Here is a 13,505-nt window from a genome sequence, read left to right as displayed (position 1 = left end):
TATATATATATGTATACATACACACTAATCTATGTGTTTTGTCTCCTTATTCCCTAAAATTAGTATCTACTTAACTGTTGAGCCTGATGTCTCTTAAAACACTTTTGTATTTGCTGTAGACTGTCAATCACTACCACCAAATTTCTTGCCTAGAACCTAGTCATTTTATGTTTTTCCTGATCTCCCCAGTTAAGAGGTACAGTTGGAAGATCAACCAATAATAATATAATAACATCAATAACAACTACTCTACATTGAGTTCTTACTACATGCCAGGCATTGTCCTATGTACTCTGTAATTCAACTCACTGACCCTTCACAGAAATACTATTAAGTAGGTATTGGTGTCAACAACTAAGGGATGAGAAAGCTAACACACAAAGAGTTTTCATAACTTGCCTAAGGCCACGTGTAGGCACATTAGTGGAGATTTGTCAACCTGTAGCTGACCAATTCCAACATTCTTACTAGCCAAACCTTGTTATAATTTTTGTCAGTCATTTCTCCTGGCCCCTGGACCATGTACATACTCCCTCCTTTCCTCTGAAAGATTCAGCTCCTAACTTGACTCTTCTTCCTTTCTGAACAACTCAAAAGAACACATGAGCTTAACATTAATCCTTCAGGTGAGTATTCACTATATTATTCATGAATTTATTCTAATGATTATACTGACTCCTCCACTCTAAAAATACTAAAAGAATGCTAGGCCCTTGGAGAGAGTGTAAGTGTTTGAATAGATAATGATGATGATCATTTAAAAGTCTAAGTTTTATGATTTACTTCTGTTTTGTCTTAAATCTACACATAGGAGTCTGACTTGCTACACTTAAAATTTCAAACTGTAAGATGACAACCCAGAAAAAAGGAAATCTAAGTTCTCTCTAGCTTAGCAGTCAGGCATATCCTGGTAACAATTTACAAATTCCTGTGAAATACCTGTAAAACTTTAGCATTTGGTTGAAGAGGTTTAATAATCAGCTGTTTGCCTGCTGTATAAAGAACTTTTTCAGAATCAGGGCCCCATGCTACTGAATACACTGGTGTTCCTATAGAGAAAGAAGAAAAAGACTAATAAATTTTCATTATTATGACTTATAGAACAGGAAACTTAATAGAATCAATAAAGCATTCTGAGGCATCATTTCATTTCTTCTTATTCAAAGGTCATTTCAAACTGGAGTACAGCCTGATACTGAAATACAGACTAAATTAATAGTGATCATTAAAAATCTCAGGAAATATGCAGTTTTCAAAAATGCTATAAAATTCATTTTAAAGATATACAGTGATATCAGAAAAGTCATGGTTTATCATGTCCCATCATCAATGGCCATCAGTGTTTAAATTAACTCTATATATGGTGAATAAATTCTCCATAGGAAAATATACATGGTATACTTACCTTATAGATTAAGTCCCATTCCTGATACTGCAACAAGCAACAAACTTCCCCTTACCTGCTGCTTAAGCAATAGTCTAATGGATAGAAATCATACCATCCCAAAGTAATCTATCTCTCCTACTTATGAATTCTTAAATGACAAACATCACACTAGGGACATTTTTGTTTTCTATCAAATGTGGCTTTAGCCTGAAGGCTGGGTTAAAAGAGCTCACATATCCTATAAACAAGATAAAGCTGACTCCATATGAACTTCAAGTTTAATTTATCTACCATACTATAAACTGCATTAAATTTGATCCTGGTTTTAACTTCTGGAAGGAATTCAGAGATGTTATTTTTAACTGAATTATATTTAAGGATATTTCTTTGTTTTTGCATTACTAGTGTATTTCTGCAATACACAGTAAATACATTGATTTTTATGCATTTAATTTTTTATTTTATTTGTACTATTTGCAGTTCATGTAGCTTACAGTCATATTAGGAAATGGTTACAGGTACATACTACAGCATGTTGCTTTGTTTTTTTCCCCTGCTGCCCCATTCTTCAGTCTTGTTGTAGCTCAGTTATGGCCTATGTTTATATTAATTGGGGTGATTAGTTTCCTATACATGGTCTATCTTTATTCCTCTTATTTCCCCTTCCCCTCCTCTTTACCCCTTGCCCTTGTTCCTTTATCTAAATATAGTCATTGTGAGAAAATTGCTACAAACATACTGAATCTTGATACATTTTACTTCCCCTTCCACTTCCTAATCCCCAGACTTCCTTCCCATCCTTTCAAAGAACGAACACTGATTATTGATCATGTGTATTTTTTAAACTCTCAATTTCATGAATTTCAACTCTGATATTTATAGTTTCTGTCATTCTATTAGCTTCAGATTTGGATTGGTTTTGTCTATGACCATCCTCAAAAGACACGCACCTTCCCTACTTGGTAAGTGAAATCTCAGGGAATATTCTCTGGAGGGAGCTGACCTAAGCTTCAAAAGTAGAAACTCCAAATGGAAAATTCAATTTTAGCAAACTCCCCAGAAATGTAAGCCAAAATTTCAGATATTTCAAATGTGGTTCTTAGTGAGAACTGGAAAAGAAAAGGGTAGGGAGAAACTTATTAGTTAAAATGATAGAATTGTGGTGCCTTCTTTATTTCTATTTTTATAGTTATAATTTTTGTGCCAGAAAGAAAACTGATATATTTTAACTTATAGGCTGTGAATTCCTTCTGAATATACTCAGCAAAATTAAACTCTCCTGAGGTGTATATTGAACTATGACAAACATCTACCCCCAAGGAAATAATTCAGTAGATACAACTCCCATTGAGTTATACAGGATGTGACTTTAGGCCTTTAGTTGTGGTAAAAGGTACAGTTAGGGGATGAGGAGCTAAAGGATGCTTTCATCTTCCTTATTTTGTGGCCCCTTAAGTCAGCTGTGTCACCATTTCCTTGTTTATAAATCTTTCTTCAGAATACTTATTTACTCTGTTGAGACAAGGAGACAATTTATTTCCTATTTATATAACAATTTCAAACAATAATGTTAAAGAGACAGGTGTAATTTGTAGTTTTAAAAAACATGTAGAGAGAAGTTAACTCCTTTGTTATAACATGGGTTTTTAACCAAATTTCTACAGTCAAAATAAAGCAATGAAAACAAATATGGAGATTTTATAATTTGAAATAAGATCAATAGCTGAGCCTCATCAGTTCAACTCTCCTAACCACTAAAAATCCAAGGTGGAAATAACATAATGAACTAACAGCAATCTGTATTATGCTCACTCCATACATTTAAGTAAAATATCATGTGAAACTACCATATATGTGAGTGTTTTCTTTTGAAAAAGAGATGAAAGACATAGATATATAACTTCCAATTTGGGTGGTTCTGATGGAGGATATTATTCAAAGTAGATGAAAGAAAATAATGATTTCTATTACAATGAAATTCATCCCACTAGAATTTGGGACAAATCTGTAACATTTAATGTTGTTAAAAACATACTTTTTAAAGCACAGAATTATTCTCAGTGCTGTACTTCAGTTCCCATAGTTGGTATGGAAATAATAAATTTAGGCTCCAGACTGAATTACTTTAAAACAAAGAGCTTCGAAAATTATGTAATAAGACATTATTGTCATTAACAAAAATGGACAAAACCCAAAAAATAATTTATATTAATTAATGACTTGCTTTTTACATTGGGAATTTTAATTTATGCTCCATCTCACTTAAGACACTTAAAAAGATCTTGTTTTTCTGACTTTGCACACTAAAATCATGTGACCTTTTTGACATTTTTTTAAGAAACCACATGCACCTGGGGTTGTGTTAAATGTCAGACCTTTATCTTTCTGTAAAACAAATTATCTAAATTCTTTCAACCTGTTGAAGGCATTTTAAACCACAGAAGAGGAGACAAAACTGTATTTCAAATGTTTTAAGGAAGTACCTGGTCAAACAGACCATGTTTTTTACATTCATACTATATAAAAGTTGTTTTTAAGAATGTGTTTAAACCAAACTTCTCACTGTTATAATGAAGCATTAGCTATCTGCCTGGAACATAGCATAGGTCTACACTGAACAAATATAAATACTTAGACATCTAGCACTACATAAGCACTGTTAACCACTACTAGTAAAAATGAGTTTGTATTACAATAAGTAACCATTAGCTTAGTGTTGTTCATGACAGCAGGCATTCATTTTTTTAACCAAATCATTAATGAAAAACTAAGCATCATTTCCCTTTCAATCTATCTGTAGAAGATATAATACAGTATATACAACAGATAATTCAAGTAGATTTATTCCAAAACAGCTACTTTAAGGTTATGTATGACACTGGGTCAGAACAAGAAAAAACTTAAAGGCATTTGTTTCTTTAGTTCTTACACTCAGCCACCTCTCCTTCCGGGGTCTCCAACCCTAACCCTTCTTCCCACAGAGTCAGTTATTTTCCACCTTTATCTGACTCCCAAGTTAATATTTTACCTTCTATCCTTTATTTTTGAGCCATTACACATTTCCACTTGCCCCAAAGACACTTCTGTACCAGAACTTCAAACACTACATATTCAAAACCATTACCCCTCAATAAATATTCCCTAGTTTCTTCTCTCTGGACTTTCCGTCCTTTATAGGATATCCATCTCTTTGAGCTCCCAGGGAACTTTCTTCACTTAGATTGTCACTGTGTCCCCTCAAACATTAATCAGCACAAGCTCAGGGCCTTTCAGAAACATCCTTACTAGCTATCTCCATTTAAACTCTACCTCCCCCTAATTTATCCCAGATGTTATTACCAAGCTTAAAAGATAGTCCTAAGAACATTATCTCTTATTCTATTCAAATGTTTTGTTTTGTATGCTTACATAATAAACTCCAAACCCCTTCACTTAATATCCAGACTATCAGCATCTTGCTTCCTCTGGAAGTGTATGTGGTGTTCAGCCTGCGTGCTAGCCCAAACGTCCGCTCCCACCTACCTCCTGCTCTTCTGCCTCTATGCTTCTGATCATCACACTGTCTCCATAGCCCTATTCCTATGCCAACAAGCTCATTTCCTTACCTGATTTCTTCATCCTTCGAAGCTTAGTAAAGAGATGCTTCAATATTTGCCAGAAAAAATTTCCAGGACCTTCCGTCCCTAAAAAGCATTGATCTCTGCCTTCCTATCCTCCAATAGCATTTTGTAGCAGTGAGCACATTTTGCCTCACAGTTATTTAGATTTCCAGTTTATCATCATTGAATTTGCTATAGACAGGTTTTATGTTTCATTGTTCCATTCCCATGTCCTTAAGTGTTTGTAGTATTTATTTCAGTTTGAATTGATAATTAAAATATACCATGTAATGCAAGATAGACCTTAACTGTAATTATTACTAACCTATAACTTATTTTTCTCTAAAGAAACAATTCACCAGTACCAGTAAGAATAATTTTTAAACTAAGTCAAATTTTCCCCAAAACAGTTGGAGAATTAATATGTCTTCTGTATTAGAGAGGATTATGACTATGACTTTTTCTAGGGAAGCACCTGACTCCAACAGTCAAGAAATAAATTCAGATAATAATTTCTATTCATCAAGAAATAAGTGATAAGTGAAATTAACATTAAAAAGAAATAAACAAAAACATGGAGATAAAAATCACAAGGATGGTTCAACACTGTTTACAGAACTCCAAGTCTAGGGATGGGGATTTAGCTCAGTGGTGCCGCCACCTGCCTCATAAGCACAAGGTCCTGAGTTCAATCCCTGTTACAAAAAAAAAAAAAAATCAAAAAGAATTCCAAGTTTCGCAATAATTTAACTTTATGGTCTTCTGTATTTTTGTCTCAAAATTTAAAGTTTTTTCTCTTCCAAGTAGGCAGAAGTCCCCCACTCCCACCGACCTTATCTTGCCTTCGCACTTCAGTCTGTATCGTCTGGTGGTCAGTTGTTCAGATTTGCAATCATCCTCAAAATTCACAGTCTCTAATACAGACATTATAAATAATCACAGGCTTACCCTTCTGGAGTAGTGCCATTACAAGAACTTAATTCCTCTAATGATTTTCCCAGAGATGAAACAAGAAAAGTCTGCCATATTAGAAAAGTATAAGGAGCACCAATGACTAAAAACTCAAAAATTAAATGCATAGTTCCACAGTATTAATTCAGGAAAATAATCGCATTACTCTGTTGAAATAACAACAGGTCAATTACAACAGAAAAGTTTATTAAATTTAATTTCCTTAATTTCATAATTAATAAAACCCTTGAGTGAAAGCACTAAAATAGGCAAAAATGATTAACCCTTTCAAAGCTATTTGATTCTAAGAAAATTATAGCAATTTGGAATATTGATAGATATCATTACATGATATAGTGAATACATAATAAAATCACCTGGGTTATTTTGTTGTTGTTGTTCTGAGACAAGGTTTCACCATGTTATTATCCACACTGGTCATGAACTCTTAAGATTCAAGCAACACACGCACTCAGACTCATAAGTAGCGAAGATTACAGGCATGGGCCATCTTGCTAAGAAACTCATTTTTTAAAATAAGCAAAGATTTGAATAGCTATCCCCTCAAAGAAGACATATAAATGGTGAATAAGAAAATGAAAATAAAACAAAGAAGAAAGAAAATGAAAATTGAAAAGATGTTTAATCTATTGTGTATGTGTGTGGTAGCAGGAATCAAACTCAGGACCTTGCCCTTGTGAGGTAGGCGCAGCACAACTGAGCTGAATCCCCAGCCCTATGATGCTTACTCTTATTAGCCATCAGGTAAATACAAATCAAAACCACACTGAGGTACCATTTGCACCCACTCTAGAAAGACTACAATTAACAGACAAATGTGAGGAATATAGCTCAGCAGCAGACTACATGTTTAGCACTTGTAGGGCTCTGGGTTCAGTCCCCAGCACCATGCACAAAAACACACATACACACACGCAACAGACAATAACAAGCATTGGCTAAGATGTGGAAAAATGAAATCTTTAGAAAACCGTTTGAGGAGGATTTTTACATGATGCAAAGAAACTATCTATGGCTCATGATTCAAGTGGAAAAAACCAAAGAGAATACCATTGTAACAGCAACCACTTGTTTATAAATATACATATTTAAATATGTATAAATAAATGTGTACATATATAAATATATATTTTTTTTGCTATAAAGGAAAATGGTAACACTAGTTGCCTATAGATAGGATTGTGAGCTGAATATGAGAGACAAGGGTAGTATTTTACAGTAAAAAAATGATATAATAGGGCCAGGGATTTATCTTGGTGGTGCTGCCACCTGCTTTGCAAGCACAAGGTCCCAAGTTCGATCCCCAGTACAAAAAAAAAAAAAAAAAAAGACCATAATGTAACGTTACATCCTTTTTATGCCTCAAGTTCTTATCCATGTGAATATATTACTTATTCAACATTAAGTTAAAACAAAAATTAAGTAAAAAGATTTAAGTGCTGCCTATAAGGCATATTCTAATCAAATTTTATGGTTACTATTACTGAAAACAGTTACAAATTCAAATCCTTCAGAGGTGCTGTATCATGTAACAAATGAGTGAGGCGGGTAGAGTGTCATAAAATATTCAAAGAAGTTTTAAAAATCCAACTAAAAATGAAGCAACATTACTGAACCTCGACTGACTGTATTTATGCCAGAAGACAAACCCAAAATTGCCTATCTTCCAATTTTTCAAAAGGAAATCTACATCTGTATGTTAAATGTCCTGATTTTAAAATTGGGCCAACACCATACCCTGTGGGACAGATTCAGCCTGTTTGTAATTTCTTTTTTTTAATTTTTTTAATTTAAATTGAATTTATTGGTACATTCTAGGTAGACAGTACAGTTCCATTCATTACTGGGATCTTATACCTTTACATGACAGGTCTTGGTTCTCATTTTTTCCCCTTGTCCCCACCCTCCCTTCACTCCCTCCTTCCCTCCCCACCAACAAACACTTTAATTCCATTTTTACATTTTCTCATTTTTTTTTCCTTTTCCCTTATTCCCCTTCCCCTACCCTTCTTCTCACTGTCCCTACATCTTTAGTCCTTTTCTTCCTATTTCACATCGCTAATTATCCCATTAGGATCTTGAGTACTATTTTAGTTTTTCACACCCGAGAAACCATTCAGTATTTATACATGTGTGACTTATTTATTTCACTTAGGAGTATATCCTCAAAATGTACCCATTTACCTATGAATGAATCTACTTTCTCATTCTTTATGGCTGAGTAGTATTCCCTTTTATTATAGGAAATCCCTAACTTCATCAAAAAATAAACATAAACATGAAAAAAAATCACCAGGATGATTTCAATACTGCTTGTGTAATTTCAAGTTTAACAATAATTTCAGTTTAGTTTTATTTTATATCAAAATTTATAGTTTCTTTCTTCAGAAGAGGCAGCAGTCACCCACCCACTCCACCTACCTGGCCTCCTGACTTAAGTGTTTAGCATCTTGGCTTTCAGTAGTTCAGATGTAAAACCATCCTCAAAACTTATCAAAAGAAGATTACAAATTATCAGAGACTGAGGCTGGGTGTGTAGGTCAGAGGTGAATTGTCTGCCTACCACAGTAGGAGCCCTGAGTTCAACCCCCATCACTGCAAAACTAGTAATAACAGAAACAATAATCAGAGACATTTTCTGATTATGAAGATGAAGGACCTCAGGAAAAATATTCAGGTCTTCTGTAGTGACATAAACTTTTAGAACTTCTCTGAAGATTTATATCACTTACAGGCAACAAAATCGATAAAGAAAGAAAAAAAAAGTCAAGAGTCAACACTCTCAAAATTTCCTGCAGTCTTTCTAAGGTTTTGGTGATCTCTAGAAGAACACTGTCAAATACTCATAAATCGTTCATCAGAAAGTAAGAATGTCACATAATTCACATAATTAACTTTAATAGAAGAGTCTATATGAATTGAGATTATAACTTGGTGGTAGAACCCTTGTCTAGCATGCACAGGGCCCAGGGTTTAATCCACAACTAAAAAAAAAAAATCTATAGAGCCAAAAGCAAATTCCCATGCTCACTAAAAGATTAAAGGTTTACTTTCCTTCCTGATGACTGATTGATTAATTGAGACAGGATCTTGCTATGACTTCAGGCTGGGAATGAACTCCCTATGTAACACAGACTGGCCTGGAACTCAGAGTAATCCTTCTGCCTCAGCTCCGAAGTGTTGAGATTACAGATCTCACCACCACACCTGGCAAGATTTATTTTCTAAAGGTACATTTTATCATTTTATTACTAAAGTAATAATAAATTGACTTTTAAATTTTATATTCAACTGTGACTTCCTCTATGAATAATGTATTTTCTACTCATAAATATTCTGGCTGGAGATTATCTGTAGCAAAGATTTCATACCCAAAGAAAAATACTAATAGAACTTTAGGACACTTTTGTTAACATTCGTTTAATGCACAGTTAAAGGAACGTGATTTTAACATTATTCTAAAAGTAAACATTTTTAAAATGAAATGTGCAAATTTTTGGATGTCAATTATTTTTTATTTTATTTTTATTTTTTGGTACCAGAGATCAAACTCAGGACCTTTGCTTGTCAGGCAGGCAACAGAACCACTGAGCTAAATTCCCGGCCCTGCATGTGAGTTATTAATGCTTCATACCGTAACTTTATCATATAATTCTGAAGAAAAAGCTACAAATGTTTTCGTCTGTAGTTCTGTTCATATATGCTCAGGTCAACATTTGAACATGTTCAGGTCAACATTTAAACATGCTCAGGTCTTAGGTAAAATATAATTAGAAAAATAATCAGCTCTCTAGAAAAAAAGTATACTTAATATAAATCTCAACAGGAATGACCAATAAACTGACTTACTGCTGCTCTTTTGCATTAACGTGGCACACTGAGATGCTCCTTTTTTTTGTTTTGTTTTTTGGTGTTTTGAGACAGGGTCTCACTATGTGGTTGAGACTGACCTGGAACTCACTATGTAACCCAGGCTGGTCTCAAACTCACAGAGATCTTCCTGCCTCAGCCTCCTGAGTGCTGGGATTACTGGCGTGCGCCACCATGCCCAGCGAGATGCTCCTTTAAATAGCAAGGTTTACCAAATTCAAGATCATTAGTGTGTCCACTCCCCTCCATTAGAACAGAAATTAAATGCACAATATAATGTAGTAGGGGTGCTAATATTATAAAGTTATTGGAATTTTAATAAGGAAAGACTTTTAATTCTTCCCTTACTATGATTTACTTAATTAGACACCCAAACCTAAGCTATATAGGATATGCACCAAATGCTTCAAAATTATTTTAAAACAATCTGTAATTACTTTTCTATGGATTAACTAACTTAGAAAGTCCTTGAGTATTTCTTATATTCCTTGGCTTCGATAACACAAATACCATAGGATAGCAGGTAAGAAGAAAAAGTATAAATAGAAATAAGAGGTTTTAAGTTTTAAACACGACCAAAGTCAGTCTCACACTATATTAGATTGCTTCTCAAATAAAATGTTAAGGCATTTTTATATTATATAATTTCCAAAGATAAAATTAGCAACTATTAATAGTAACAACTCTAAAACATACCGTGCTGAGCTAAAGTTGATCTGAGCATCCCAGTCTTTGACCAAATTTTTATTTGTCCATCTTCTCCAACTGTACAGAGAAAAAATAATTATCTATAGGAAATAAATTTGAGCACTAAATTTGTATATAAAATCAAGAGTATATTAGTGCATATTAACAGTTCAAATAAATTGAAATGACAGTGCTTTATAACTGTAAAATATAATGGAAATTTCTTTGAAACAATTTTATAAAGGCAGTCTAACTTCCGTAACCAAAACTTTACTTCTCCCTTCAATTTTAGCAGACTAATGAATGTTACTCAAATACTGCTTCCATTGTCATTGTACTCTCCCTTTGAGAATTCTAACAAAAGTATTTTCAGTGTAGGAAGAACTGCTGCAACTAAATTCCAATGAGGTGGGGACAGAATGAAGTGAAATAATGAACTACTCTTTAGAATAGCTTTGCTGAAAAAGAAAAGTTGTAGCTAGAGCTGTTTAGGAGGAGGATTTCTATTTTATTTTTATTTATTTATTTCCGTGGCAGGGGTGCTAAGGATGGAACCAAGCGGTTCAGGCATGCTAGAAAGCTCTCTTCCACTGCCCAGCCTGGGATTTACATTTCCTTCTTAATTTTTAAAATGAGTGGCATCTAAACATATTTATATGCTGAAAAAGAAGCCGCTGAACAAAAGAAGTTGTTAAAAATTCAGGTGAGAGATGAAAAATTCACTGAGAAAAGTCCTCCTACTAAAGGTCCAAGAGATAGGTGTAGTTTTAAAATACATCCACAAGTTCTTTGCTATTCTCCCTTTAAGGTGTACAATTTAATTTTTCTCTCCTCTACTACGGGGTATACTTAATGACTTGCTTCTAGTGAACACAAAGTGATGGAAATGAAGGAGCATGATTTCTGAGGGTGAGTTACAAAAGATAATTGTGGTTTCTATCTTGCTGTTTTTTCAATTACTGAGAGAAGCCAGCTGTCATGTTATAAAAATACTCAAGCAGCACTATAGAGATATCCATTTGGCAAGGAATTAGGGTCTCCTGCCAAAGCCAGAGAAGAACTAAGGATTCCTGCCAACCAACATGTGAATAACCCATCTGGGAAGTGAATCCTCCAGCCCCAGTCAAGCTTTCTTATGACTACAGCTCCGTGTAACACCTAGGAAATACTGAGCCAGAAAGACTCATCCATCTAAACTGCTCCCTGACCCACAGAAACTGTCAGAGTCTACATGTTAACTCATTAACTGCTGGGGTGATTTGTTATGCTACAATAAATAACTGATACATGTAAGTGAAGATGAGAATTCTTGGAGAACAGGGATGAGAGAGAAATAAAGGTCAGTTAAATGAGAGTATTTTAATTTTGGAATTTTAAAGAATTATAATTTATTTACTCCACACTTGACCATTTTAAAATCCTGTAGAAGAAATATTCTGTTGATTTAGACACTTTCCTTTCAAAGTTCATTTAAACTGTTATATTAAAAGAAGAGGTGTAGTTTAGTGATACACCATTTGCCTAGCATATATAAGACCCTGGATTCAATCCTCAGCCCTGCAAAAAATGTTAAAAAACACAAATGTCATCTTAGAGATAACTTACCTGTAACTAATGCTGTTCCTGCGTAATTCCATCTTCCTGCAAGTACTGCTCCACAGTGAGCTTCTACACTTTTTTTCACTCTTCCTGACTTAGAAATTAGGTGAAATTTACCTAAAAGAATTACATTTGATAAGTCTATTTTATTTAATACATATCTATTGAGCACCTATTACTAGTTGCCAGTAATAATACAGTGCCAGGCAGCAGAGGTATTAGGGCAAACAATATAATTATTCTTAATTTCATGGAACACATATCTGAAGGAATACAGATATGAAAACAAAATTATCAAACCTTAAAAAATTGTTATAATAGATAATATGCATGTTGTGCTATGATAATTCAATGAAATTCTGCTTGAATATGGCCAAATGGGACCAAGAGAAATATGAAGAAAGCGTTCTATATATGCACAATTTCGCATTCTTGGTGCTCTTTTTAGGTTATGGAAAAGCTAGGAAAAATATAAAGGAAAGGAACCAAATACTTATATGACTCAACCAGGTTTTAAAATACTTGCCATATATGATTTTTACACAGCCACCAGACAGACAAAAAGTAGGCCATTTAGTTGCTGTCCTCCAAAAGTTTGTGTATATATGTGTGTGTGTGTGTGTGTGTGTGTAAAAAGTGAAAAACACAAAGGACATAAGTAAAATATACAAGATGCCAAGAAAATATCAACATGATTTTTTAAAATAATAATAATAATAATAACCCTTGCTGCTGTTAGCTAAGGGAATCTATCCCGGGACTGTTCCTTTCTTTCTGACTAGCATCTGTTAGGACTTAATAAATCCCTTCATTCCAGAAATTTCTTGATCTCAAATTCTTTAACACGGTTACGACATGTATATTAAGGTATGGTTCGTTTCAGGACAGGGTCATGTCTTACTCATTTTTATTTGCAATAGTAATATAATCATTTGTTAAATTTAACTGATTCAGTATCCTTTAACAATCTTTTCTTTCTCATTAATTCTGAAGGCTTTCTTCTCTTATCACTCATTTGCTTGGCCCTCAATCATAAGTTACCCTTGTCTTTCATCCAGCCACCCAGTAGCACCATCTACTTTTCCTCATATCTTCCTTTAACTGTGTTTACTGCTGTGAAATTTTTATAATGTAACAAGGTTACATTAGAAATCAATGTGCTATTACTTTCTTTGTAAAACATGATATACTCTTTAATACACTGCCTTACAAATAAAATACAAGGACAAAAATCTTCATAAGAGGAAACTATATATAAAGATGATATGTAGTAGCTGGGTATAGTATAGTTTGCCTATAATCCCCGCACTCATGCTGCCTCAAAAAAAAAAGAGAGAGAGAGAGAATAACCCAAATGATTAAATGGATAATTATGGGTTTTTAAATATTTC

General features: G+C 33.8%; 1 protein-coding gene across 2 annotated transcripts in view; it reads right to left on the bottom strand.

The window, feature by feature from the left end:
* Ift80 (intraflagellar transport 80) overlaps positions 1 to 13,505 on the bottom strand; it is a 103,506-nt gene that overhangs the window by 69,429 nt on the left and 20,572 nt on the right. For both annotated transcript variants that reach the window (XM_033759344.1, XM_010623165.3), the window contains exons 4-6: positions 12,121 to 12,231; positions 10,525 to 10,593; positions 940 to 1,049 (exon numbers count right to left, since the gene is read on the bottom strand). In XM_033759344.1, the coding sequence (XP_033615235.1) occupies positions 940 to 1,049; positions 10,525 to 10,593; positions 12,121 to 12,231 (290 nt within the window). The remainder of the gene's footprint in view (positions 1 to 939; positions 1,050 to 10,524; positions 10,594 to 12,120; positions 12,232 to 13,505) is intronic.

The sequence above is a fragment of the Fukomys damarensis genome, unplaced genomic scaffold, assembly GCF_012274545.1.
Source record: "Fukomys damarensis isolate Sample0158 unplaced genomic scaffold, DMR_v1.0_HiC HiC_scaffold_37, whole genome shotgun sequence".
NCBI lineage: Eukaryota > Metazoa > Chordata > Mammalia > Rodentia > Bathyergidae > Fukomys > Fukomys damarensis.
This window is presented reverse-complemented; position numbering and strand designations above follow the sequence as displayed.